We start from the raw sequence: 26,667 nt of genomic DNA, 5'->3' as shown, positions 1-26,667 counted from the left end.
TACTGGCACACCAGTGATGCAGTAACCACTGATATACTGGTACTGGCACACCGGTGATGCAGTAACCACTGGTATACTGGTACTGGCACACCAGTGATGCAGTAACCACTGGTATACTAGTACTGGCACACCAGTGATGCAGTAACCACTGGTATACTAGTACTGGCACACCAGTGATGCAGTAACCACTGGTATACTGGTACTGACACACCAGTGATGCAGTAACCACTGGTATACTAGTACTGGCACACCAGTGATGCAGTAACCACTGGTATACTGGTACTGGCACACCAGTGATGCAGTAACCACTGGTGTATTAGTACTGGCACACCAGTGATGCAGTAACCACTGGTATACTGGTACTGGCACACCAGTGATGCAGTAACAACTGGTATACTGGTACTGGCACACCAGTGATGCAGTACCCACTGGTATACTGATACTGGCACACCAGTGATGCAGTAACCACTGGTATACTGGTACTGGCACACCAGTGATGCAGTAACCACTGGTATACTGGTACTGGCACACCAGTGATGCAGTAACCACTGGTATACTTGTACTGGCACACCAGTGATGCAGTAACAACTGGTATACTAGTACTGGCACACCAGTGATGCAGTAACCACTGGTATACTGGTACTGGCACACCAGTGATGCAGTAACAACTGGTATACTAGTACTGGCACACCAGTGATGCAGTAACCACTGGTATACTGGTACTGGCACACCAGTGATGCAGTAACAACTGGTATACTAGTACTGGCACACCAGTGATGCAGTAACAACTGGTATACTGGTACTGGCACACCAGTGATGCAGTAACCACTGGTATACTAGTACTGGCACACCAGTGATGCAGTAACCACTGGTATACTAGTACTGGCACACCAGTGATGCAGTAACCACTGGTATACTGGTACTGGCACACCAGTGATGCAGTAACCACTGGTATACTGGTACTGGCACACCAGTGATGCAGTAACCACTGGTATACTGGTACTGGCACACCAGTGATGCAGTAACCACTGGTATACTGGTACTGGCACACCAGTGATGCAGTAACCACTGGTATACTAGTACTGGCACACCAGTGATGCAGTAACCACTGGTATACTAGTACTGGCACACCAGTGATGCAGTAACCACTGGTATACTGGTACTGGCACACCAGTGGTGCAGTAACCACTAGTACAATGGTGGTTTAAAATCTTTCACAAGGTTACCAAACAACAGCTGTAATTGCTCCTGTGAGTGAAACATCGTAATAAAAGTTTCCTAACTTGTGGCAGCATTGCTTTCTTTGTTACACTTGTCTACCTCGGCTCCTTCAAGAGGAATAGATCCTAGATGCAAGTGAAGGGTTCCTCATCCAAGGAACAGGAACCCTGCACTTTTCCCATGGATAAAACATGATAAACGACGCAGTCCCCAGAATGTGTTGCTATTCACTTATTATCATGAATAATAATAAATGAATAACAACATTACCTGGGGTCTAAGAATTTGTGATGAGTTTTATAAAGTGGGAAAGCGCTAGACCCATCGGGATCATATAGGCCTTAGGTAATGGGAAGGATTCAGGTTTGAACTAAGGAAGGGAAGGATAATCAGGTCCCTTGTAATAAGATTTCACCGATATCAAGGGAACTGTAACAAGATGTTTGTCAGGAAACTGGAGAGAACCTGCTGATTCGCGTCTTTGTCGATGAAATGTATGATCGTTCATTCGATAAGCAACCACTGGGTGATTGCTTATCAAGTGAACGATAATTGTCCACTCCACTTAATAAAAGAAAGGATCACTTCTCTTAGCTGCCTCTATTACCCCTACCAGCTGTCTCCAAGACCCTGCCAACTATCTCCAAGTTCACTTCCAGCTGCCCTATCATCACCCCACCCACCAAAATGGACCAAAAATAATCTCTCTACTGGAGCAGTGAGAGTAGCATTTGCCTTCACTATATAAGGTGAGACTGATGTATTCCAAGCAGTGTGTTCCCACCTGCTGCCTAGACCACCAGCTCTCGCAACGATGGTTCTAACCTCCCTCACGGTGAACACCTGCCTGCACATCTTCACACAGGATACTATGCACACTTGTTTTCTTTGGAAATAGATATTATCATCTGCAGTGATAAAATCACAACTTAACAATCATTATTATGTTGCTACGCTACTTTGGTCTACCATTTTTTTGACGATTGTGTTGTAACTGCACAGATACCTATCTTAGCCTGCGATAATTTCATGTATTTTTAAACTGAAAGTAAATTTTTTTTATATTAGTAGCAATAATAATATTTATAGAAGTAAAATACAAGAATATATATATATATATATATATATATATATATATATATATATATATATATATATATATATATATATATATGTCGTGCCGAATATGTAAAACTGGTCAATTAGCAAAAACTCATTTAAAATTAAGTCCTTTCTAAAATTTTCTCTTATACGTTTAAAGATATATTTTTGTCATTAATGTTGATGTAAAAATTTATAATTTTGCACCAAAAGGAACTTAGAAAACTTACCTAACCTTATTATAACAAGAGCAATTTATTTTAGCCTAACCCAACTAAATATATTTTAGATTTGTTTACAATAATTTAATACTAAACAAACACAGTGAAATATATTTTTTTCGTTAGGTTCAGAATGATTTTGACGAAATTATTGCATACACAAATTTTCACTTGTCCTATATGGCAAGATGAGCGTTGCTATTTAAGCCAAGATGGCAAGTTCTGCATATTCGGCACATATATATATATATATATATATATATATATATATATATATATATATATATATATATATATATATGTATGTATATATATATATATATATATATATATATATATATATATATATATATATATATATATATATATATATATATATATAAGCATAATTTGATTTAAATTCATTGAAGTATATAATACACCAGTGAATATGCCATCAACATCGTTAGTATTCAGAGTTATAAATTAGTCAATGAGATGACTAACTTTTCTGAGTGACTCAAGATAACCTCTTCTCTGATTATCAGTCTTATTTATTGCTTCAGGTAATTCTGATGGGTGTTGCCATAGCGACGGCCTCCAGCACGTCACATGTAAACACTCGGGTCGTCTACAAAGGTGCTGGTTACCCCACCCTGACTTCCTCAACTCAAGAACCATCGTCAACACCAACAACATCCAGCCAGACTACATCACCATCGGAGCAGCCAGCAACACCTCTTTCAACATCCTCCTCATCCTCCCAGGAGACAACAGCTGACAATAGCACATCATTAACATCTAACAGTAGCACAACATCGTCACCTACTGAAGAATCGGATGTGGCACAGGCACCAAAATCGTCTCTACTTACCTACAACCCAGTGCCATATTCATTCCACCGAAGACCCTCCTACCATCAGGGACCACACTATGGCCATGGTCCCGTCGTCCCCACCTGCGCCGCCAACACTACCAAGTCCTGGTGCATCGAGGATGACCAGTACCCAACTTATGAGATCAAACACGCTGTGGGCCAACACTACGAGAAAGTCCTCTCACTCTATGCTAATTTAGATGATCTCAGCACCGAACTCTCCGTTAAGGGTCTGATGGAGGAGACGTACCTCTGTCCCTCAGAAACTACTTACATCAGGCCTCTGCGAGCCAAGAACACCGAGGGCAAGTGGCGCGTCATCGTGAACCACATCAAGATTCATTATGTGACTCTCTCCCAAACAACCCGCATCGAGGAGTGCCTGACTCCCGGCGAAGACTGTCCCTTAGTACCTGAATGTTACGATTCCACTTGCCTGCAGAAGTCCATTTATCACCGGTTCCTCGTCTACGATCCTTATGATCAGTACTTTCCCTTCGCCATTGAGACGTTCAAGCTGCCTGCCAGCTGTGCCTGTCTATTGGACTCCTACACCATCGACTACTGAAAATACTTCACGTGTATGGTACCATGCCCGAGTTATATCGTCTTTCGACCGTTCAACCAAGCTGAATGCCTTTGATCACCGGCGTCTGGGGATCACTTCTCAAGTAAATATTCCAGTATATCGTCTTTCACTCTTTAAAATGTAAGATGACCAGTGGAATGTTTTCTGAGGCTTCAACCTAGTAGACACTGAGAACACTAACAGAGGAAGCCTTAATTAAATCGTGTGTCATTGATTTAATTCGTTTAGGCTCACTGACTGCTTTTAGTATAACGAAGTTGATTTTTTTCAATTAGTATGAATGCCTTATGTACCAAAATGTATGTTCGTCGTTGACTCTCATGTTTATATTGTTGCAATTCGTTATATATTTTGCTTTGTTTTTGTTAATGTAATTGGTAAAACAATAAAATATACAAATACAATGCTGAATTATCTATTGTTGATAAATTTATAAATTGTCTTGATCAGATTTCTGAGAGAAAAGAAAACAGATTATAATTCAGTATAAAAAGTGCCGACGTATTATGGATTTATACATAAAGCGAAGAGATTTATATATAAATCGAAAAGATTTATACATAAATCGAAAAGATTTATACATAAATCGAAAAGATTTATACATAAATCGAAAAGATTTATACATAAATCGAAAAGATTTATACATAAATCGAAACGATTTATACATAAATCGAAAAGATTTATACATAAATCGAATATATAAATCGAAATGATGATTTATACATAAACTGAAAGAAGAGAAATGTACACAGAGCGTTGCATGTCTGTCGGCGTATATATACGCTTGGTATTTATTTTTAACGCTTGTTTTAAAGATTAAAATATTGATGACTTGTGGAGAAGAGCTGACACGCGGTCTTAATAACCGTCGTGTGCTGGACAGTCCTTAAACTTAGAAATCACAATAAACTGGTTGACTTCACATATGAAAAAGAACACTATAGAATGAAAAAAAATAATAAACACGAAAATCTGAGATCTTTAATGTGCTTACACTCCCATCTTTAGAGGAATAATTATTGTGAAGATGTGTGTCAGCACGTGAGGATGTATGTGTCAGCATGTGAGGATGTATGTGTCAGCATGTGAGGATGTATGTGTCAGCATGTGAGGATGTATGTGTCAGCATGTGAGGATGTATGTGTCAGCACGTGAGGATGTATGTGTCAGCATGTGAGGATGTATGTGTCAGCATGTGAGGATGTATGTGTCAGCATGTGAGGATGCATGTGTCAGCATGTGAGGATGTATGTGTCAGCATGTGAGGATGTATGTGTCAGCATGTGAGGATGTATGTGTCAGCATGTGAGGATGCATGTGCCAGCACGTGAAGATGTATGTGTTAGCATGTGAGGATGTATGTGTCAGCATGTGAGGATGTATGTGTCAGCATGTGAGGATGTATGTGTCAGCATGTGAGGATGTATGTGTCAGCATGTGAGGATGTATGTGTCAGCATGTGAGGATATATGTGTCAGCACGTGAAGATGTATGTGTTAGCATGTGAGGATGTGTCAGCATGTGAGGATGTATGTGTCAGCATGTGAGGATGTATGTGTCAGCATGTGAAGATGTATGTGTTAGCATGTGAGGATGTATGTGTCAGCATGTGAGGATGTATGTGTCAGCATGTGAGGATGTATGTGTCAGCATGTGAAGATGTATGTGTTAGCATGTGAGGATGTATGTGTCAGCATGTGAGGATGTATGTGTCAGCATGTGAGGATGTATGTGTCAGCATGTGAAGATGTATGTGTCAGCATGTGAAGATGTATGTGTCAGCATGTGAGGATGTATGTGTCAGCATGTGAGGATGTATGTGTCAGCATGTGAAGATGTATGTGTTAGCATGTGAGGATGTATGTGTCAGCACGTGAAGATATATGTGTCAGCATGTGAGGATGTATGTGTCAGCATGTGAGGATGTATGTGTCAGCATGTGAGGATGTATGTGTCAGCATGTGAGGATGTATGTGTCAGCATGTGAGGATGTATGTGTCAGCATGTGAGGATGTATGTGTCAGCATGTGAGGATGTATGTGTCAGCATGTGAGGATGTATGTGTCAGCATGTGAGGATGTATGTGTCAGCATGTGAGGATGTATGTGTCAGCACGTGAAACCGCTCAGGTTTTCCTGTTCATAGTTTTGACTCTGGTTTCTCTCATAAAATCAAAGACAAGCGTAAAGCAAGATTTTATTGCGACAGCATTTTGCGCTAGAGTGAAACGTGGTTATAATAAAGCGTGCTTTTTACCTATCTTTTTTTATAAATAGTCTGCAGTACGCCCCTGTGTATAAAACTAAACGTTTTAGCATATCGTTTTATTACGTTTTAGCATATCGTTTTATTACGTTTTAGTATGTCGTTTGATTACGTTTTAGCATGTCGTTTTATTACTTTTTAGCATGTCGTTTTATTACGTTTTACCATATCGTTTTATTACGTTTTAGCATGTCGTTTTATTACGTTTTAGCATGTCGTTTTATTACGTTTTAGCATATCGTTTTATTACGTTTTAGCATATCGTTTTATTACGTTTTAGCATATCGTTTTATTACGTTTTAGTATGTTGTTTTATTACGTTTTAGCATATCGTTTTATTACGTTTTAGCATATCGTTTTATTACGTTTTAGCATATCGTTTTATTACGTTTTAGCATGTCGTTTTATTACGTTTTAGCATATCGTTTTATTACGTTTTCAGCATGTCGTTTTATTACGTTTTAGCATATCTTTTATTACGTTTTAGCATGTCGTTTTATTACGTTTTAGCATATCGTTTTATTACGTTTTAACATGTCGTTTTATTACGTTTTAACATGTCGTTTTATTACTTTTTAGCATATAGTTTTATTACGTTTTAGCATATCGTTTTATTACGTTTTAGCATGTCGTTTTATTACGTTTTAGCATATAGTTTTATTACGTTTTAGCATATCGTTTTATTACGTTTTAGCATATCGTTTTATTACGTTTTAGCATGTCGTTTTATTACGTTTTAGCATATCGTTTTATTACGTTTTAGCAAGTCGTTTTATTGCGTTTTAGCATATAGTTTTATTACGTTTTAGCATATAGTTTTATTACGTTTTAGCATATCGTTTTATTGCGTTTTAGCAAGTCGTTTTATTGCGTTTTAGCATATCGTTTTATTACGTTTTAGCATGTCGTTTTATTACGTTTTAGCATATAGTTTTATTACGTTTTAGCATATAGTTTTATTATGTTTTAGCATATCGTTTTATTACGTTTTAGCATATCGTTATATTACGTTTTAGCATGTCGTTTTATTACGTTTTAGCATATAGTTTTATTACTTTTTAGCATGTCGTTTTATTACGTTTTAGCATGTCGTTTTATTACGTTTTAGCATGTCGTTTTATTACGTTTTAGCATATAGTTTTATTACGTTTTAGCATATCGTTATATTACGTTTTAGCATGTCGTTTTATTACGTTTTAGCATATAGTTTTATTACGTTTTAGCAAGTCGTTTTATTGCGTTTTAGCATATAGTTTTATTACGTTTTAGCATATAGTTTTATTACGTTTTAGCATATCGTTTTATTACGTTTTAGCAAGTCGTTTTATTGCGTTTTAGCATATAGTTTTATTACGTTTTAGCATATAGTTTTATTATGTTTTAGCATATCGTTTTATTACGTTTTAGCATATCGTTATATTACGTTTTAGCATGTCGTTTTATTACGTTTTAGCATATAGTTTTATTACTTTTTAGCATGTCGTTTTATTACGTTTTAGCATGTCGTTTTATTACGTTTTAGCATGTCGTTTTATTACGTTTTAGCATATAGTTTTATTACGTTTTAGCATATCGTTATATTACGTTTTAGCATGTCGTTTTATTACGTTTTAGCATATAGTTTTATTACTTTTTAGCATATCGTTTTATTACGTTTGAAGTGTTATTTCGTATGGGCAAAACAAAACCTGTGAAAAATTAAGGTCTGAATCAAGACCTGGGTGATCTTACTGACCTTGAGGCACACAGAGGTCTCATTGGTCTTTGACCTTTACATTAATATTCACGGGGAAGCGCTAAACCCGTAGGGAACGTGCACATCTGATGCCCTTAAGCATGACAAGTGTGGTGCCACCAGCGGAAAATTTATTCCTGATTATTTTAAGGATGAAATTTAATCCTCCATCTTAGTATCGAACTCCTGAGGATCTTCCTCCTTAGGATGGAGCCCCTGAGGATCCTTCTCCTTGGGATCGAGCTCTTGTTTTCCCCGACCAGAGCCGCGCACATGTAATCATTGGTCCAAAGAATTAGAGCTACCCCTCCCATTCCTTGGAACAAACCAGGCTCCCTCCCCAGGTGCTGTTTACTGTATAATAAACCGCAGGGGACTGCGGGTTTATTAGGTATTATATTTATGAGAAAGTAGGGTTTAGCGCTTAAAGTCAATTATTGAATATATATATATATATATATATATATATATATATATATATATATATATATATATATATATATATATATATATATATATATATATATATATATTACCAACACTCTTATATGGGTGTGAAGCTTGGGTTGTAAATGCTGCAGCGAGGAGACGGTTGGAGGCAGTGGAGATGTCCTGTCTAAGGGCAATGTGTGGTGTAAATATTATGCAGAAAATTCGGAGCGTGGAAATTAGGAGGTGTGGAGTTAATAAAAGTATTAGCAAGAGGGCTGAAGAGGGTTTGTTAAGGTGGTTTGGTCATTTAGAGAGAATGGATCAAAGTAGAATGACATGGAGAGCGTATAAATCTGTAGGGGAAGGAAGGCGGGGTAGGGGTCGTCCTCGAAAAGGTTGGAGGGAGAGGGTAAAGGAGGTTTTGTGGGCTAGGGGTTTGGACTTCCAGCAAGCATGCGTGAGTGTGTTAGATAGAAGTGAATGGAGACAAATGGTATTTGGGACCTGATGATCTGTTAGAGTGTGAGCAGGGTAATATTTAGTGAAGGGATTCAGGGAAACCGGTTAATTTATATAGCCGGAGTTGAGTCCTGGAAATGGGAAGTACAATGCCTGACCTCTAAAGGAGGGGTTTGGGATACTGGCAGTTTGGAGAGATATATTGTGTATTTTTATACGTATATGCTTCTAAACTGTTGTATTCTGGGCACCTCTGCAAAAACAGTGATTATGTGTGAGTGAGGTGAAAGTGTTGAATGATGAAAGTATTTTCTTTTTGGGAAGTTTCTTTCTCTTTGGGTCACCCTGCCTAGGTGGGAGACGACCGACTTGTTGAAATATATATATATATATATATATATATATATATATATATATATATATATATATATATATATATATATATATATATATATATATATATATATATATATATATATATATATATATGCAATAAGATCACAGTAAACAGGTGATTTCAGAATATGCAAAACAACCACTCTGAAAGAATAGAGAAATTCCAAGCGCTTTCGTGACTACTCACATTATCAAGTTCCTTGATATATATATATATATATATATATATATATATATATATATATATATATATATATATATATATATATATATATATATATATATATATATATATATATATATATATATATATATATATATATATATATATATGGTGTTGATAATGATTCCTTTAGTTATTAAGACTCGTGTTGATAATGATTCCTTGAAATCACTAAGAGTCAGCATGCGTGTAGTGTTGTCAGCCTGACACTAGAGAGTCTAAGCTAGGATGTCGTGCTTGTGGTGAGACCCGTGATGCACCACATCATTTCACCCAGTCTTTCACTAGTTTCGTCTGCCGTAGTCAACCACGCAACCATCTTACGTGCACGAGCGTGTGTAATTACCTATTTGTAATTGCCTATTTACAGTTACACGAGAAGAGCTATGCTTTTGGTGTCCCATTTTCTGTACTGTCCATTTGATAATTTTTGTACAATCTCCTTTAATCCATTCCATTAACCTATCACTTTATTTGCAAAGAAAATTTATCTAGTATCCCTTCGGCTCGACTTTTTCATTTTTCAACTGTGCAATAAACCTGTGTGGGACATTCGACCTAGGTTTGCTAAAACCACTTGAAGACTTGATCCTTAGTCCGATAACCGAGTTCCCACCTACATGTACTCACCTATCTTCTCGTTGAGTCTTAGCTTCTGTTTGCCTATGTGTATGAGTATGATTATTTTTATCATTTGTAACTTTCTTTTCTTGAAATACGAGACGTTACTGTGAATTTCATATAACCTGTAGTTACCAGCGGTCGAATATACACAACGAGAAGCAATTATTACTACAGAAAAAGCGCCCTTCCTCCAAAATTTGCACCAGTCAACTATAGTGATAATATAGCATTTATTGTGGTGGAGACGGAAAAACAAAAATAGAAAAGCCAGATACAGCGATTGATAAACAAAGAGGTCGACTGTACGTCATTGTAGGAGCTGCCAGATATCACCGGCTCTTCAACACGCAAGTTATACTTTTGTATCAGTCAAATCACATATTACTCGGGTAGATAATTTCCAGTAGATCCTTCATGTGTTAGCTCAAATCACCGACCAGTATGTTTTAAATAAGTGACCCACTGATCAGAGCAGATCGACTGGTCCGAACCCTTGACTGGTCCGAACCCGGGACTGGTTTCAAACAGTTTCATTGGACAATAAAGCAGACTGTAAACGGATGGGTTTGTAGGCGCCCTTATAAACACAAACATTAAAAATCAGGAACGTGACGGTAAGCTGTCCAATATACAAAAAGAGTTAGAAACAGAAATACAAATAGCTAGAGCTTCATTTAAGGTTATTAATATAATATTCAAGAGGTTGCTAGTAGACTTGCAGTAAATCAACCATTCAAATCATTATGAAGCTGTGTGTAGTCTGTGGTCAGTCAAACAAACGGGCTACCACATGGATAAATTGTCATTTTTGTGGAAATTGGTGTCACGCTCCTTGTGCAGATATCCCAGAACTAGCTACAAGCAGTATTAAAACAGAGAAGTGTTTTTGGGTATGCCCAAATGAGGAAAATCTGTGGACTAAAATCACAAGGGTATTAAAAGAGGATAACATCAAAGCTGCTTTCATAGAAAACCTGGAAGCTTTCTACAACAGATGGGAACATAAAAAGTCCGGGCTGAATGGTACTGCCCTTGATACTGGCCATGTAGTCACAAACTGTAAGGCTGGAGGTGATGTCCTGGTAGTCAGTAAATGTAGGGCTGATAGTGCTGTCCTGGGAGACAGTAATGGTGAAGCTGGAGGTGCTGTCCTGGGAGACAGTAATGGTGAAGCTGGAGGTGCTGTCCTGGGAGACAGTAATGGTGAAGCTGGAGATACTGTCCTGGGAGACAGTAATGGGGAAGCTGGAGGTGCTGTCCTGGGAGACAGAAATGGTGAAGCTGGAGATACTGTCCTGGTAGACAGTAATGGTGAAGCTGGAGATTTTGTCCAGGTAGTCGGGAATTATACGCAGGAAGGAATACATATAAATGACCTCATAGAGGACAGGAGCCATAGTAGGGAAACAAGTGTAGTCAAAGATAAGATAAAACCAATATTGCAAACCAGAAATACCGCAGGAAATAGCAAACAAGAGGACTCCAATAGCAATAGTGAGGATAAATTACCAAAAACAACTGGTGGGAGCTCCATTGTTGGTGCTAGGGAGGATAGGAATAAGACAGGGAAACATGCACCAACAGGGAATACAGTCACAGAAACCCAAGGCAAACGGAAACCAAGCCTGTGCACATACTATGCACTTGGTATCTGCTGGCATGGGAAATCTGGAAAAACAGATGGGACATGCAACTATGACCACCCTAGAAAATGTCATGCCCATATGACAACAGGAAAATGCAAACTCCCTTCCTGTAAGCTTTTTCACCCTGAAATGTGTACCTCTTCAGTACAGGAAAGACTGTGCTATAACTTAAATTGCCAGGCATACCATCTAAAGGGGACAAAAAGATACAAAACATCCAGGCCATGGGAAAACCTGGGTAGCCACAGCCACTCAAGAGGGAGAGGTTTTTTAGTGCCAGGAAGGAAAAAAAACTGGCAGGAAATGGCAGAAATCGTACACCAAATCCAGTCATTCCTGGAGTGGAACCACAGTCGATGGCCTCCACTCCAAACCAACAGATACAGATACTAATGCCGGAAAAAAAATCCCCCCCCAGTACCAACAATACCACCAGTCCGATAACATTCTTCTTTGCAAATATACAGGGTCTAAAGCCAGCAATAAACAACAAAATACCTTTCATCCGTGGACTGCTTGCAGAGGCAAAGGCAATGTTCGCGGCTTTCACTGAGACCCACATAAAGGATCACTTGGACAACGAAATATGGATCCCAGGTTACAACCTATACAGATGTGACAGAGTGAACAGGCAAAAGGGGGGGGTTGGCCTGTACATTGCAGAGTCACTTGTTTGCACAGAACTGCTTAATGCCTCAAATGACGTAGTGGAAGTTTTAGCAGTAAAGGTCGAGAACCAAAACCTAGTCATTGTGGTAGTCTACAAGCCTCCGGATGCAACATCCCAGCAATTCCAGGAACAGCTGTTAAAAATTGACCACTGTCTGGAAAATCTTCCAGCTCCTGCACCCAACATCTTGCTCCTGGGGGATTTCAACTTAAGGCACCTAAAATGGAGGAATATAGCAAATAATATTGTTGCAGTAATAACACCAGGAGGCAGCTCTGATGAAAACTCACACTCACACGAGCTTTTAAATCTCTGCACAAAATTCAATTTAAACCAGCAAATAATAGAGCCTACTAGACTGGAGAATACACTAGACCTCATCTTCACTAACAATGATGATCTGATAAGAAATGTCACCATATCAAAAACAATATACTCAGATCACAACATAATTGAGGTTCAGACATGTATGCGTGGAGCCTCAGACCGACAAAATGAGACTAGTCACGAGGGAGCATTCACCAAATTCAACTTCAATAACAAAAACATAAAGTGGGACCAAGTAAACCAAGTCCTAACCGATATAAGCTGGGAAGATATACTAAGCAACACAGACCCAAACTTATGCCTAGAACAGATTAACTCGGTGGCACTCGATGTATGCACAAGGCTTATTCCTCTAAGAAAAAGGAGGAGTAGATGTAAAATAGAAAGAGACAGGCGCTCCCTTTACAGGCGACGGAAAAGAATAACAGAGCGGCTAAAAGAGGTCAATATATCAGAAATGCGCAGGGAGACACTGGTCAGAGAAATAGCAAGCATCGAACTTAAGCTAAAAGAATCCTTTAGGAGTCAGGAATCGCGGGAAGAACTAAAAGCCATAAATGAAATCGAAAGAAACCCAAAGTATTTCTTCTCCTATGCCAAATCAAAATCGAGAACAACGTCCAGTATTGGGCCCCTACTTAAACAAGATGGGTCCTACACAGATGACAGCAAGGAAATGAGTGAGCTACTCAAGTCCCAATATGACTCAGTTTTTAGCAAGCCGCTAACCAGACTGAGAGTCGAAGATCAAAATGAATTTTTTATGAGAGAGCCACAAAATTTGATTAACACAAGCCTATCCGATGTTATCCTGACGCCAAATGACTTCGAACAGGCGATAAATGACATGCCCATGCACTCTGCCCCAGGGCCAGACTCATGGAACTCTGTGTTCATCAAGAACTGCAAGAAGCCCCTATCACGAGCCTTTTCCATCCTATGGAGAGGGAGCATGGACACGGGGGTCGTCCCTCAGTTACTAAAAACAACAGACATAGCCCCACTCCACAAAGGGGGCAGTAAAGCAACAGCAAAGAACTACAGACCAATAGCACTAACATCCCATATCATAAAAATCTTTGAAAGGGTCCTAAGAAGCAAGATCACCACCCATCTAGAAACCCATCAGTTACACAACCCAGGGCAACATGGGTTTAGAACAGGTCGCTCCTGTCTGTCTCAACTACTGGATCACTACGACAAGGTCCTAAATGCACTAGAAGACAAAAAGAATGCAGATGTAATATATACAGACTTTGCAAAAGCCTTCGACAAGTGTGACCATGGCGTAATAGCGCACAAAATGCGCGCTAAAGGAATAACAGGAAAAGTTGGTCGATGGATCTATAATTTCCTCACTAACAGAACACAGAGAGTAGTCGTCAACAGAGTAAAGTCCGAGGCAGCTACGGTGAAAAGCTCTGTTCCACAAGGCACAGTACTAGCTCCCATCTTGTTCCTCATCCTCATATCCGACATAGACAAGGATGTCAGCCACAGCACCGTGTCTTCCTTTGCAGATGACACCCGAATCTGCATGACAGTGTCTTCCATTGCAGACACTGCAAGGCTCCAGGCGGACATCAACCAAATCTTTCAGTGGGCTGCAGAAAACAATATGAAGTTCAACGATGAGAAATTTCAATTACTCAGATATGGTAAACATGAGGAAATTAAATCTTCATCAGAGTACAAAACAAATTCTGGCCACAAAATAGAGCGAAACACCAACGTCAAAGACCTGGGAGTGATTATGTCGGAGGATCTCACCTTCAAGGACCATAACATTGTATCAATCGCATCTGCTAGAAAAATGACAGGATGGATAATGAGAACCTTCAAAACTAGGGAGGCCAAGCCCATGATGACACTCTTCAGGTCACTTGTTCTATCTAGGCTGGAATATTGCTGCACTCTAACAGCACCTTTCAAGGCAGGTGAAATTGCCGACCTAGAAAATGTACAGAGAACTTTCACGGCGCGCATAACGGAGATAAAACACCTCAATTACTGGGAGCGCTTGAGGTTTCTAAACCTGTATTCCCTGGAACGCAGGAGGGAGAGATACATGATTATATACACCTGGAAAATCCTAGAGGGACTAGTACCGAACTTGCACACGAAAATCACTCACTACGAAAGCAAAAGACTTGGCAGACGATGCACCATCCCCCCAATGAAAAGCAGGGGTGTCACTAGCACGTTAAGAGACCATACAATAAGTGTCAGGGGACCGAGACTGTTCAACTGCCTCCCAGCACACATAAGGGGGATTACCAACAGACCCCTGGCAGTCTTCAAGCTGGCACTGGACAAGCACCTAAAGGCAGTTCCTGATCAGCCGGGCTGTGGCTCGTACGTTGGTTTGCGTGCAGCCAGCAGCAACAGCCTGGTTGATCAGGCGCTGATCCACCAGGAGGCCTGGTCACAGACCGGGCCGCGGGGGCGTTGACCCCCGAAACTCTCTCCAGGTAAACTCCAGGTAAACAGGAGCAGAACTAAGGTTCTGGTGTCCCGTCTTCACTCATAATTATTTCATTATATATTTGTTATCATTCCCAATAGCTGCAGCATTACAACCTCCTCTTTTAATTAATAATTTTGTTGTGTGTGTGTGTGTGTGTGTGTGGGTAAGAGATACCATCAGATACTAACTCCTTCGAGAACGCCTGTAGGCACCTGGAGTGGGAGGCGGCGACAAGTGTTACTCACCACAGCTATATCGGGTTGTTAACAGGTGTGGCGGTGAACGTCGTGTCTGAGCTGGGTATAAATAGGTGAGTCTTCCTTCTGGCTACCACACTCACTCTCAGCACCCAGGAAAGTCACGAACGGTCTGCCTGAAGACATGACGATGAGATCTCTGGTGAGTGAACTGGGGCGGTAGCGACAGTAGTGGATTTAGTACTGAATCTTGGGGGACCCCAGCTTGTCATAGTGAACTTAAAGAACAGTAGCTGCAACTTAGGTTGTCAGCGACACGTAAAGTCCATGAGGGACCTTACGTGTTACAGTGAACTTAGAAACAAGGGCAATAACTTATTATAGTAAACTCAAAAACAACATAAGTACTAATCCCTGGTAAACCCTCGCAGTAGCAGAAACAGTAGCAGAAGCTTAGGACATTAGGAACGTAGGTGCTTATCACCAATCAGTGAAGGTCTCCACCTGATCCTGTTAAGTTAAGTACAGCAACAGCAACTTGACAGCAGAAGTTTCGTTATTGTCATAACCACAATGTGAAGACTTAGTTGTATCAGCCAGACAAGTCTGACTTTTTCTGGAGAACACTTAGGTTCTATATGTGTGAAGCTTTTCTTGCATTTTTAACATACACACTATTAAAAAAGCAGTATGTGGTTTCTGCTGACTTGGCTCACAAATAAGGGAATTTGCTACCCCTCCTTGCCATAGTTCTAGCACCACTCAACGACTCATCTATTTGATAAAGATGTGTCACATAACATTTCCTGATAAATAAACCAACATGTATTATGAAGAGTTGTGTTAACTCTCCATAATTAAGGAGGTCTTTACATGTTACTAACTCACTAGTTTTACAGACTTTATTGTCATATATTAAGTCATGTGGTAGGTTCCCTTAGAACCTTCATGTTCACGTGAACTGCAGCATTTCAACAAATTCCTATATATTATAGTTTTTTGTTTTATCATATAACTGTTATTATACTATTGGTGTTTCAGTTAATACTCTCAGCCTTAACTGTGGCCATGGCTGAAGTGACATCCCACGTTACCTCTCATGTCAGCTATGCGGGAGCCAGACATCCTCGCCCTCCAACTTATCCCTCGCACCCTACCTATCATCCACACTCTGATTATCCTACACCCACCTGCGCCGCCAATACCAAGAGGCCCTGGTGCTTGGAGGACTCAGAGTACCCAACTTATGAGATCAAAGCAGCTATTACAGCTCACTTACCAAAGTTTCTTAGCCTCTATGCTGACGTGGCTGATCTTAACACCGAACTCTCGGTTGATCATCTGAAGACCCTGGAGGATGAAACATACCTCTGTCCCTCAGAGACCGCCTACGTCAGGCCTCTGCGAGCCCAGAACACCGAAGGCAAGTGGCGCGTCATCGTTAATAACATCAAGATTGATTATAAGACCTACACTCAGACGACCCGAACTGAGGAGTGCCTGAAGCCTGGCGACTCCTGCCCTCTGGTGCCAGTGTGCTACGAGTCCAAGTGTCTGCAGAAGTCTATCTACCACCGCTTCCTCGTCTACGATCCCTATGATCAGTACTTTCCCTTCGCCATCGAGACATTCAAGCTGCCCGCCAGCTGCAACTGTCTTCTGGGAGCCTTCATTATCCGCAAATAAAACCTGCCATAAGACTTATCACTATCAACAAAAGAATATGAAGCTTGTGTCAAAAAATTCCCTATAAATCCTGAATCTTTTACCCTCTGTACAACTAAAATGAACCACTGATGGTATCCGGTGTAAGTCACCATCCCTGGTACAACGTATCAGTGGTAGAGGTAAAGAAAGCAGTTCTCTGGTCATCTTATATATATTTTATATTTTATTATAAATTTTGATTTGCTGGTTTTATACATGGCTTACCTCAATTTGTTGCACTGGTTATCTTTTGCAAAGTTGTTCATCGTGATATCTCATGCAGTATAATTCTTATCTCGGTTATATTTCTAAATGAGATTTTTAAATAATTTTCTGTATTTTTAGTAGTTGTTGTATTCATTGTTAATAAACTTTTTACGCACTCAAGAAATGTTTAAAAATACTGGCAATAAAAATCCTATTATTATTATTATTATTATTATTATTATTATTATTATTATTATTATTATTATTATTATTATTATTATTATTATTATTATTATTATTATTATTATTAATTATTATTATTATTATTTATTGTTACTGTTCTCAGTATTATTTTTATTTTATTCGTGTTGGGAAAGCGAAATTTGCAGCCGCGACCAGTTAGTCTGTGGGTGATGACCTATGAATGCCAGCACAGGAGAGGATCTTCTCGTAGCTGTGTGGGTTGGAGAATCTCGTAGAGGGGGGTACTAGGATCCTGGGAGCAGCAGGAGAAGTACTAGTATTCTGCAAGCACCAGGAAGAGTACTGGGAGTGGGATCCTGAAAGCACCAGGAGGGGTAATGGGATCTTCGGAGCACCTGGGCTTCCGTCTAAATGTTGCACTGCAGACAGTTCATTCTCTTATGCCTGGGTTATTTGAGTATTGTGTAACGGGGGGGGGGGGGTAGGGGAAGAGATAGGTTGCAGCGTAAGTTTTTACCACGACAACGTTTCGCTTTGCCACACAAAGTGAAATATGGTCTCAATAAAAGCTTGCTCCTTGATATGTGTTCTCTTCACATCCCCAGGCAGGGACCCAGGTGTCGTGGCTGAGGACAGCGTCCGAACTCTGACTGCTGAAAAAGACTCAGCGAAACGGTGTCAAATAATTGCCAGCGAAAAGTTGCTGGTTGGGATAATCCATCGTCGTGAGTGTTTTATACCACCTGAGTATTTTATTTACGATATTACATAATAATTTTCTCGTCTTAAAAATACCGGCAACGGTCGCCAGACCAGCCATCATCAGTACAAAAAATTTGGACACGCTGACTGCCCTGGACATGTGTAATATAATTATGTTAAACATCAAGGAATTTGAGGATTGGATCACATCGTACATCGTGTTTTATTTCCCATGACGAGCTAAACCCTTGTGGGTTATTCAGCCGGTGCTGGTAGAAGAATTAGTGGTTTTCATTACCAATACTTTTTAACGCTTCTCCATCTTAAGCGTTAGTTTCATTTTTAATATTAGAATTAACACAATATTTCTGAAAAAAATTAAACATGTTACTGTACGTGAAAAACTGAGTCTCTCACGGCGCCATTATATTGAATTTATGTTAATGTAAAAATAACTTGGACGCAACAAGTAGTTTAATTGGAGTGATGACATTAAACGCTTACACAACTGTGCTTCTGAGGAAACTAACTTATGACAAAGTGTCTAGAGAACTGCTTTCTTTACGTAACGTCGAGCTGTTGCTTTACTGCAGGTGTTGCAACAGTCGCGGAGCGGCTGCAAGGACCACACATGGAAAATCCTAGAAGGAATGGTCCCGAATCTGCACACAGAAATCACTCCCTACGAAAGTAAAAGACTGGGCAGGCAGTGCAAAATACTCCCAATGAATAGTAGAGGTACCATTAGTACACTAAGAGAAAACACAATAAGTGTCCGGGGTCCAAGACTGTTCAACAGCCTCCCACCAGGCATAAGGGGAATTACCAATAGGCCCCTGGGTGCTTTCAAGAGGGAGCTGGACAGATACTTAAAGTCAGTGCCGGATCACCCGGGCTGTGATTCGTACGTTGGACTACGTGCGGCCAGCAGTAACAGGCTGGTTGATCAGGCCCTGATCCTCCAGGAGACCTGGTCGTGGGCCGGGCCGCAGGGGCGTTGATCCCCAGAATACCTTCCAGGTAGATTCCAAGCCAGGTAGACAGAAACCGGGGAACATAAGGAACCACCGGGGATCACTCTGCAACTTATCTTTACGTAACGTGCTGTTGCTTTACGGCAGAGGTTGCCTCAGTCGTGGTGCTGCTGCAGGGACCGCAGAAACCGAAGACCACAAGAAACCATCGGGGACCACAGCGAAACACCAGGAACCACAGGTAAATTCGAAAAGAAGGTTTTCATTTCAGATACATAGAAGAGTACTGGTCTAAATGGTTAATGGTGTAGGCGTCCAGGAGACAGGCGCAGCTGGAGGGCAGCTTGAAGTTATCAACAGCGAAGGGAAAGTACTTATCATAGGGGTCGTAGACGAGGAAGCGATGATAGATGGACTTCTGCAGACATTTAGACTCGTAGCACACGGGCAACAGAGGACAAACACTGCCAGACGTGAGACACTCTTCGATATGGGTGGTTTGTGTAAGTCTCTCATAGTGAATCTCAATGTCATTCACGATGAAGCGCCATTTCCCGAGGGAGTTCTGAGCCCTCAGAGGCTTGACGTAGGAAGTCTCTGATGGACAGAGATAAGTCTCCTCTGGCAGAATCTTGGGACCCTCCACGGAGAGCTGGGTGTTGAGATCAGCCACATCGGTGTATAAATCGAGCACCTTCTGGTAGTGGTTCTCCAGGGCATGCTTGATATCGTAGGTTGGGTACTCGGAGTCCTCCAGGCACCAGGTCTTGTTGGTGATGGAGGCGCAGATCGGGACACCAGGATCGTGATTGTTGTTGGAGGATGTTGGAGGGTGGTAGGGAGCTTGGTGGCGTGGGTCGGCAAGGGCAACGATCACCCCCATCAGGAGTAGCTGCGGTAGAAACACAAATATTACCATATGAAAGTCGACAAGATTGTTAAGTGAGACGGAATGTGTGAGGATGTAACCGTAAGACTAGCAAATCAGGTTGTAGCAAATTAAAGAAATGCCTTCAGGGTCTATTAAATTTACAAATTTTCTTCATGGACCTAATTAAAAAGAACGCTTAACACACTCGACACTACCTAACGTTGTATGGCCCATACTAATATAGCACTTCTTTTTAAATATAACAATAATAATAATAATAATAATAATAATAATAATAATAATAATAATAATAATAATAATAATAATAATAATAATAATAATAATAATAATAATAAATGAAAGTAACTTCCTATCAAAGAGTACGCAGCTCCAACATGGAACTCACACCTAATCAAATAACACTAAAAAGTCAGTGAACTGAAATACGAGCAAAAGTTCTAAGAGTAATGAACTTGACAAACTGAAATGAAAGAGAAGAGCTGTGGAAGAAGTAGTTCAGATGGAATTATTAATGATTACATTCAAATAGAGCGCTAAATGTTGAAGAGTTCAGGTGCTGAAGGTGAAAGGTCAGCTGAGTCTCAGGGATATTACACTTGACATCTCCACCCTTCAAGAAGTGTACTTCGTGGTAGTGAAGGGATCTTGATCCAAGGAATTGCAGTTACCTTCTTCTTCTTCTTCCCTAAATCAAGTCTCCATTTCCCAGGCACTTGTATGACCCCTCACGGTTTAAGCGCTTTCCCGTGAATCTAATTCACGGGTTGTAAATGGAATGATGATACCAAGAAACTTTGGAAAAGTACACTTGTGTACAGGTCAGTCCCGGCTTTATTAGCCCTGGTGAAGCCAGGACTGATGAAGCCAGGACTGATGAAGCCAGGACTGATGAAGCCAGGACTGATGAAGTCAGGACTGATGAAGTCAGGACTGATGAAGCCAGGACTGATGAAACCAGGACTGATGAAGTCAGGACTGATGAAACCAGGACTGATGAAGCCAAGATTAATAAAGCCAGGACTGATGAAGTCAGGACTGATAAAGCCGCTCTTGGCAGAACGCTGTCTTTAATGAATATCCTGAACTGCTCGCAAGTGTCTTCGCTCAAGAATTTAATACACAGCCTCAGCAACTTGCTCACCGAGGGTCGTATGGCTGTCATCACCGTGTGTGTGTGTCTGGTGTGGCTGACTCGGTCACTTATATACACACACATTACAAGTCCCTCTCACCACCCAAAATAACAGCATCTGCTGTCAAGGTAAAACTTTGGTTTTTGGATTGGCCCTTAAAATGTTCATTGCGTTATTAATTTTGTCTAAATACTCTTGAGTGAAGCTTGCTTGGGCGTCAGAGTAACTTTGTCAAGTGTTTAATACGGGGGAGTGGTGATGGCTACTATATAGAGGGCAAGTAATAACACTTCAATTTAGTGTTGGAACAATAGGCCAATGGTACACAGAGATGTTGATATGACCTTTTTGACCTTGTTAAATAGTCACTGACCTCGTTTGGTGATGCTTGGCCTCATGGGGTGACGAATAACTTCGTTGGGTGATGTTTGACCTTGAGTGATGTATGAGCTTGTTAGGTGATGATTAGGAACTTAAGCTAAAAGGCACTGCGCTGACTCGCATTTTGATGCCTCTGCTCCTGATTACAATAAAAAAAAATCTTTGTTACTGACTTCACCCGCAAGAACTCTCACGCAAACCTCGTAAACACAGACAAACATATAAACAAAAACAGTGAGTCATTAGTTTTATTACTAATAAAGAACCTAAGGAAATATGATAAAAAATCTGTGAAACATAATGAAACATTAAAAAACTATGACACGTGGAGATGAGAGGTCACCAGTGTCGATCGAAGGAAAAGAGCGAGAGATCCAGTTCCTTTGATCAAGAGCCCTCTCCTTAATCAAGGGCGGTCATAAAAAGGATGACATAATGTGTGTCATTTACACTTTCTTAACAGTAAGTGAAGTGTCTTAAGTCCAACTCTTAAATATCCTCCTCTACTCAAGAGTTCGCAACATTAACAGTTTCAGAGATACACAAGTGTGTGCTTCGTCAATATTCTCTTAATATTTTGTAAGTCAAACGCTACTTAAAAATATTACATTTGCCATATATGATATTCTCAGATTCATGGAACGGAAAAATGAAAAAAAAAAAAACTTGCATAAGGTGATGAGGGAATCAAACGAGTTAGGCAACGAAAAATTGGATATCAGGTTGGAAGGAACGAATGTGTTCAGATATATGGGAGCAGATTTGTCGGCGGATGGGTTTATGAAAGACGAGGTAAACCATAGAAATGATGAAGGAAAAAAGGTGGGTGGTGCACTGAGGTATCTGTGGAAACAAAGATCATTATCCATGGAGGCAAAGAAAGGAATGTATGAGAATATAATGGTACCAACACTCTTATATGGATGTGAAGCATTGGCTGTGAATGTTGTAGTGAGAAGGAGGCTTGAGACAGTGGAGATATCGTGTCTAAGGGCAATGTGTGGCGTAAATATTATGTAGACAATTCGTAGTGTGGAAATTAGGAGTTGTGGAATTACTAAAATTATTATTCAGAGGGCTGACGAGGGGTTGTTAAGGTGGTTTTGCCAATTAGAGAGGAAGAAGCAAAATAGGATGACTTGGCGGGTGTATAAATCTGTAGTGGAGGGAAGGAGGGGTAGGACATGTCCTAGGAAAAGATGGAGGGAGAGGGTAAAGGAGGTTTTGTGTGCAAGGGGCTTGGACTTACAGAATACATGTGTGAACGTGTTAGATAGGAGAGAGTGGAAACGAATGGTTTTTGGGACTTGACAAGCTTTGGAGTGTGAGCAGGGAAATATGTCGTGAAGAGATTCAGGGAAAGCGGTTAGCCGGACTTGAGTCCTGGAGGAGGGAAGTACAATGCCTGCACTTTAAATGAGGGGTTTGGGATATTTGCTGTTTAGAGTGACACCTAAACTGTCGTGTCTGAGCGCCTCTGCAAAGACAGTGATAGTGTGAATGATGGTGAAAGTGTTTCTTTGTTTTTGATAATCCACTCTGACTCGGTGGGAGACGGCCAATGATGAATTTATTTTCACTCATTAAAATCAACCTGCCTTGGTTTATCTGGAGTTTATCTGGAGAGAGTTCCGGGGGTCAACGCCCCCGCGGCCCGGTCTGTGACCAGGCCTCTTTAGGTCAGTGTCCCAGGATGCGACCCACACCAGTCGACTAACACCCAGGTACCCATTTTACTGATGGGGAACATAGACAACAGGTGGAAAGAAACACGTCCAATGTTTCTACTCTGGCTGGGAATCGAACCCAGGCCCTCACCGTGTGAAGCGAGAGCGTTAACCACCATAAAATGACAAGAAAAAGTAATAAACACATGAATGATACTACAAAATGACCTATCATTTAGGAAACATAAAACACGTAGCCAAGAAGAGGAAAGCATAACGTTGGGTCAATGTAAACCTCACCAACTGAGAGATGACAAATCAGTGAGGAGATTATATAGACCAGAGACGGTTTCAGAGGATGATTTGTTTTTGCCCCAAAGAATCAATGAAACATCAGAGTTGTTTGGAGCTATTCAAAGAACTAGGAGTGCCAAAGGAATAATAAGACATCAATGTATCAATATTCATAGTTCAAGACTCTTCAACTTACTGTCAGGTGATTATTATTATTATTAAAGATTCGCAGGTATTCTCCCGGCCCGGACCTTTTCCAAGTGGTGGCCCGGCCTTGGCTCCCTCTTTAGGGAGTGTCTGAGACCTAAGTCTCCCATGGGAGGAGGCACAAGTACCTATCAGGTGATACAAGAAATATTTCCCAAACTGATGCAGAGGTCTTCGATGGATAACTAGACGAGTTCCTTCAGGCTGTGATGTATAAGCCCGACTGTGATGACTATGTAGGAGCCTCTTTACCGCAGAAGCAGTTACCTGATTGACCAGGCACACCTGCTAAAGAGAAGATATTCTCAGACAGTCATGTGTATATTAGGTGTGTGTGTGTGTGTGTGTGTGTGTGTGTGTGTGTGTGTGTGTGTGTGTGTGTGTGTGTGTGTGTGTGTGTGATACAGAGGAGAATTATGTAAGAGGGAGGTGTGGTGACCACGCTGGTGACCACACGGCTCCATCACTTACATTCTACATCATTCTCTCCTCTACATCAATTCTTTTCCCCCATCCCCTCCAGTCATAATCTCTTTACCTTCCTTTCATCTGGTGAGGGCGTTCGACTCCCACTCGCAAGGTCCCGGATTTGATTCCCTGGCACGGAGAAACATATAGGCAAGTTCCCTTACACCTCTACTGCCCTTATCCACCTAGATCTAAAATAAGTACCCGTGAATTAGCAGACTGTTGTGGTTCACATTCAGGAAAAAGAATGTACTAGAGAATTCCATTCCAGTGACATGTTATATTCTGTGTGTAAGAAACTCGGGTAATTGCTGGAGTGTTGGGTGGAAGGTAACTGTGTATCTGATGAGGTTAATTAATGAAGACTCATATTTGCTAGACTAATATCATCTTCCTCTCTCACTTGAGCGGACAGACAACAACATTCTCTCTCACTTGAGTGGATTGACAACAACATTCTCTCTCACTTGAGTGGATTGACAGCAACAATCACTCTCACTTGAGTGGACTGACGACAACATTCTCTCTCAATTGAGTGGACTGACGACAACATTCTCTCTCATTTGAGTGGACTGACAGCAACACTCTCACTTGAGTGGACTGACAACAACATTCACTCTCAAGTACTTGCCTAGAATAACAAAATCCTCCCTCATTGATTGACAACGTCATCCTCACCATTACTCGTCATGATACACTAGCCAACACCGTGTACTATACAATCAAAGCAACACATTATACAACGCTATTAACAATTAATACAACATATTATACACTCTCCAAAGTCAAACACGGTCCTCTGGTAATGAGACTAGTTAAAAACCTCTCTATTTGCTATTACCGCACCTGTGACTCTAGGTCAAGAGCGAACGTGAGAACGATATGCAGCACGAATTACGTTGCTTTCTTTACTGTGTGTCTATGGTGCGTTCTGTGTACACTCTGCCTCACTGACTTGGGCGAGTCTTATGATCATGAATCATGTTTACTTACATGTGGCTGCAGGGGTGTGTGTAGTGTGTTGAAGGAAAACTCTCAATTGCTTCTAACTCTTCCACTGTTAAAGGCTCTTTTACAATTGCACTATGACTTCATTTGATGTGGAATCCTTGCTTACTAATATTACCTCTAATGAAACTCTTAATACCGTTGTCTATAACATACAAAATATTTCGTGATAATAACCTCTGTCAGTGTATATACACCCAGACGTGTTTATGACTCAGTGTATATATGCTGAGAGGGTACCTTAAGTCCCTTTCAGGGATTATGGCATTGTTCAGTATTGGAGCATAAGATACTTACAGCCTTAATGATTCTGGTGTACTGGACAGGCTTCAAGCCTAACGAACTAGCCAGACATTCTCCAAACACGATGCAGTAACGGCAATGAATAAAAGGTATGGGTTACTGAAATCAGCGTTGTTTGCTCTTGCAGATTTAATCGTAACCTCAATTGGTTGAGTGATGGATCGTCACTCTCGGCTCACCTCCGTCGATTGTCAGGGCCAACTGACGTCTAATTGCGTGTTCAGGCACCGTGATCACGTACAACGACGATACACTGTATGATTTCATCACTTTAAGGTATTTTGTTGTGTCTGAATGATTCCCCTTCATCTGTCACCTTCAGTCATCATGGAGTATATACACTGACAGGTATATATTTCTCAGGGTACATGCAGTCATAATTTAATCCCTCATTTAGGGTATCCAGCACTCTGGATTATAGTTACAGGTAAACATGCCATTTTTTCTAACCCATGTCCATCTTACACACTAATTTATTCAAAATAATAATCTTCCACAAGTCAAATAACACACCCTTGTTTTTCCAAATTGACTGTGGGTTAGGTGTGTTGCAAAGGTTCGCAACACACCCTAGACTACAGCCATAGCAAGGAAGCTCAGGAAGACAACTCAAAGTGGACCCCAAGACGTCTGCAACAAGTCCCGGTCCACAGCTACAACCGCAGACTTAAAGGGAATGAATAAATTACAGTAAAATAATGGCGGTACTCTGATGAATACGACACATGTCCAACATCTGGATACCTTTAGAGATCTCTCGGCTGTACAACAGGTTTTTATTTATCTAGAATGAAATACATTGATATTTAGATTGATATACGCCTCACGTTGTAGATACAATGAGGATACATACCTCCTCACTTATATACTCTGATGTAATTTATCGTTATATATATAGACTTAGAGATACACACCTCTCCGTGTAAATATACTGAGAGATAAATATCAGTGTATATACACTTAGGGATACACACCTAACGTTATATATATATATATATATATATATATATATATATATATATATATATATATATATATATATATATATATATATACACTGCGATGTACACTTATAGATGTATAAACAATGG

The 26,667-nt window shown here is 40.4% G+C and overlaps 3 protein-coding genes and 1 pseudogene across 3 annotated transcripts; 3 read left to right on the top strand and 1 right to left on the bottom strand.

Moving 5' to 3' along the window:
- The first annotated feature begins 3,002 nt into the window (after nt 1-3,002).
- Nucleotides 3,003-4,375, top strand: LOC128689640 (uncharacterized). The gene has a single exon (XM_053777998.2). The coding sequence runs from the start codon at nt 3,098-3,100 to the stop codon at nt 3,965-3,967; it is 870 nt and encodes a 289-aa protein (XP_053633973.1). The 5' UTR covers nt 3,003-3,097; the 3' UTR covers nt 3,968-4,375.
- Nucleotides 4,376-15,507: 11,132 nt separating this feature from the next.
- On the top strand, nt 15,508-17,400 carry LOC128689641 (neurotrophin 1-like). Its single transcript, XM_053777999.2, has 2 exons — nt 15,508-15,631; nt 16,471-17,400. Exons 1-2 carry the CDS (start codon nt 15,614-15,616, stop codon nt 17,113-17,115), a joined length of 663 nt encoding a protein of 220 aa, XP_053633974.1. The 5' UTR covers nt 15,508-15,613; the 3' UTR covers nt 17,116-17,400.
- Nucleotides 17,401-18,935: 1,535 nt separating this feature from the next.
- LOC128689642 (neurotrophin 1-like) lies at nt 18,936-22,238 on the bottom strand. The gene is made up of 2 exons (XM_053778000.2): nt 21,257-22,238; nt 18,936-20,115 (listed from the first exon to the last, which is right to left on the bottom strand). Exons 1-2 carry the CDS (start codon nt 21,329-21,331, stop codon nt 19,486-19,488), a joined length of 705 nt encoding a protein of 234 aa, XP_053633975.2. The 5' UTR covers nt 21,332-22,238; the 3' UTR covers nt 18,936-19,485.
- Nucleotides 22,239-22,307: 69 nt separating this feature from the next.
- Nucleotides 22,308-26,667, top strand: part of LOC128689854 (uncharacterized) — a 6,792-nt pseudogene continuing 2,432 nt past the window's right edge.

This window comes from Cherax quadricarinatus, chromosome 22, assembly GCF_038502225.1.
Source record: "Cherax quadricarinatus isolate ZL_2023a chromosome 22, ASM3850222v1, whole genome shotgun sequence".
NCBI lineage: Eukaryota > Metazoa > Arthropoda > Malacostraca > Decapoda > Parastacidae > Cherax > Cherax quadricarinatus.
Note: the sequence above shows the minus strand (reverse complement) of the source record. Positions and strands in the feature narration are given on the sequence as shown.

What these genes read in the sequence shown, in the direction of transcription:
- LOC128689640 (XM_053777998.2), top strand. Translation starts at nt 3,098, where the DNA reads ATGGGTGTTGCCATAGCGACGGCCTCCAGCACGTCACATGTAAACACT.
- LOC128689642 (XM_053778000.2), bottom strand. Translation starts at nt 21,331, where the DNA reads ATGTGTGTGTATATAAGTGACCGAGTCAGCCACACCAGACACACACAC. An exon ending in TGACAGCCATACGACCCTCG is followed by an intron (nt 20,116 to 21,256) that starts GTGAGCAAGTTG and finishes TTTCTACCGCAG; the next exon opens with CTACTCCTGATGGGGGTGAT.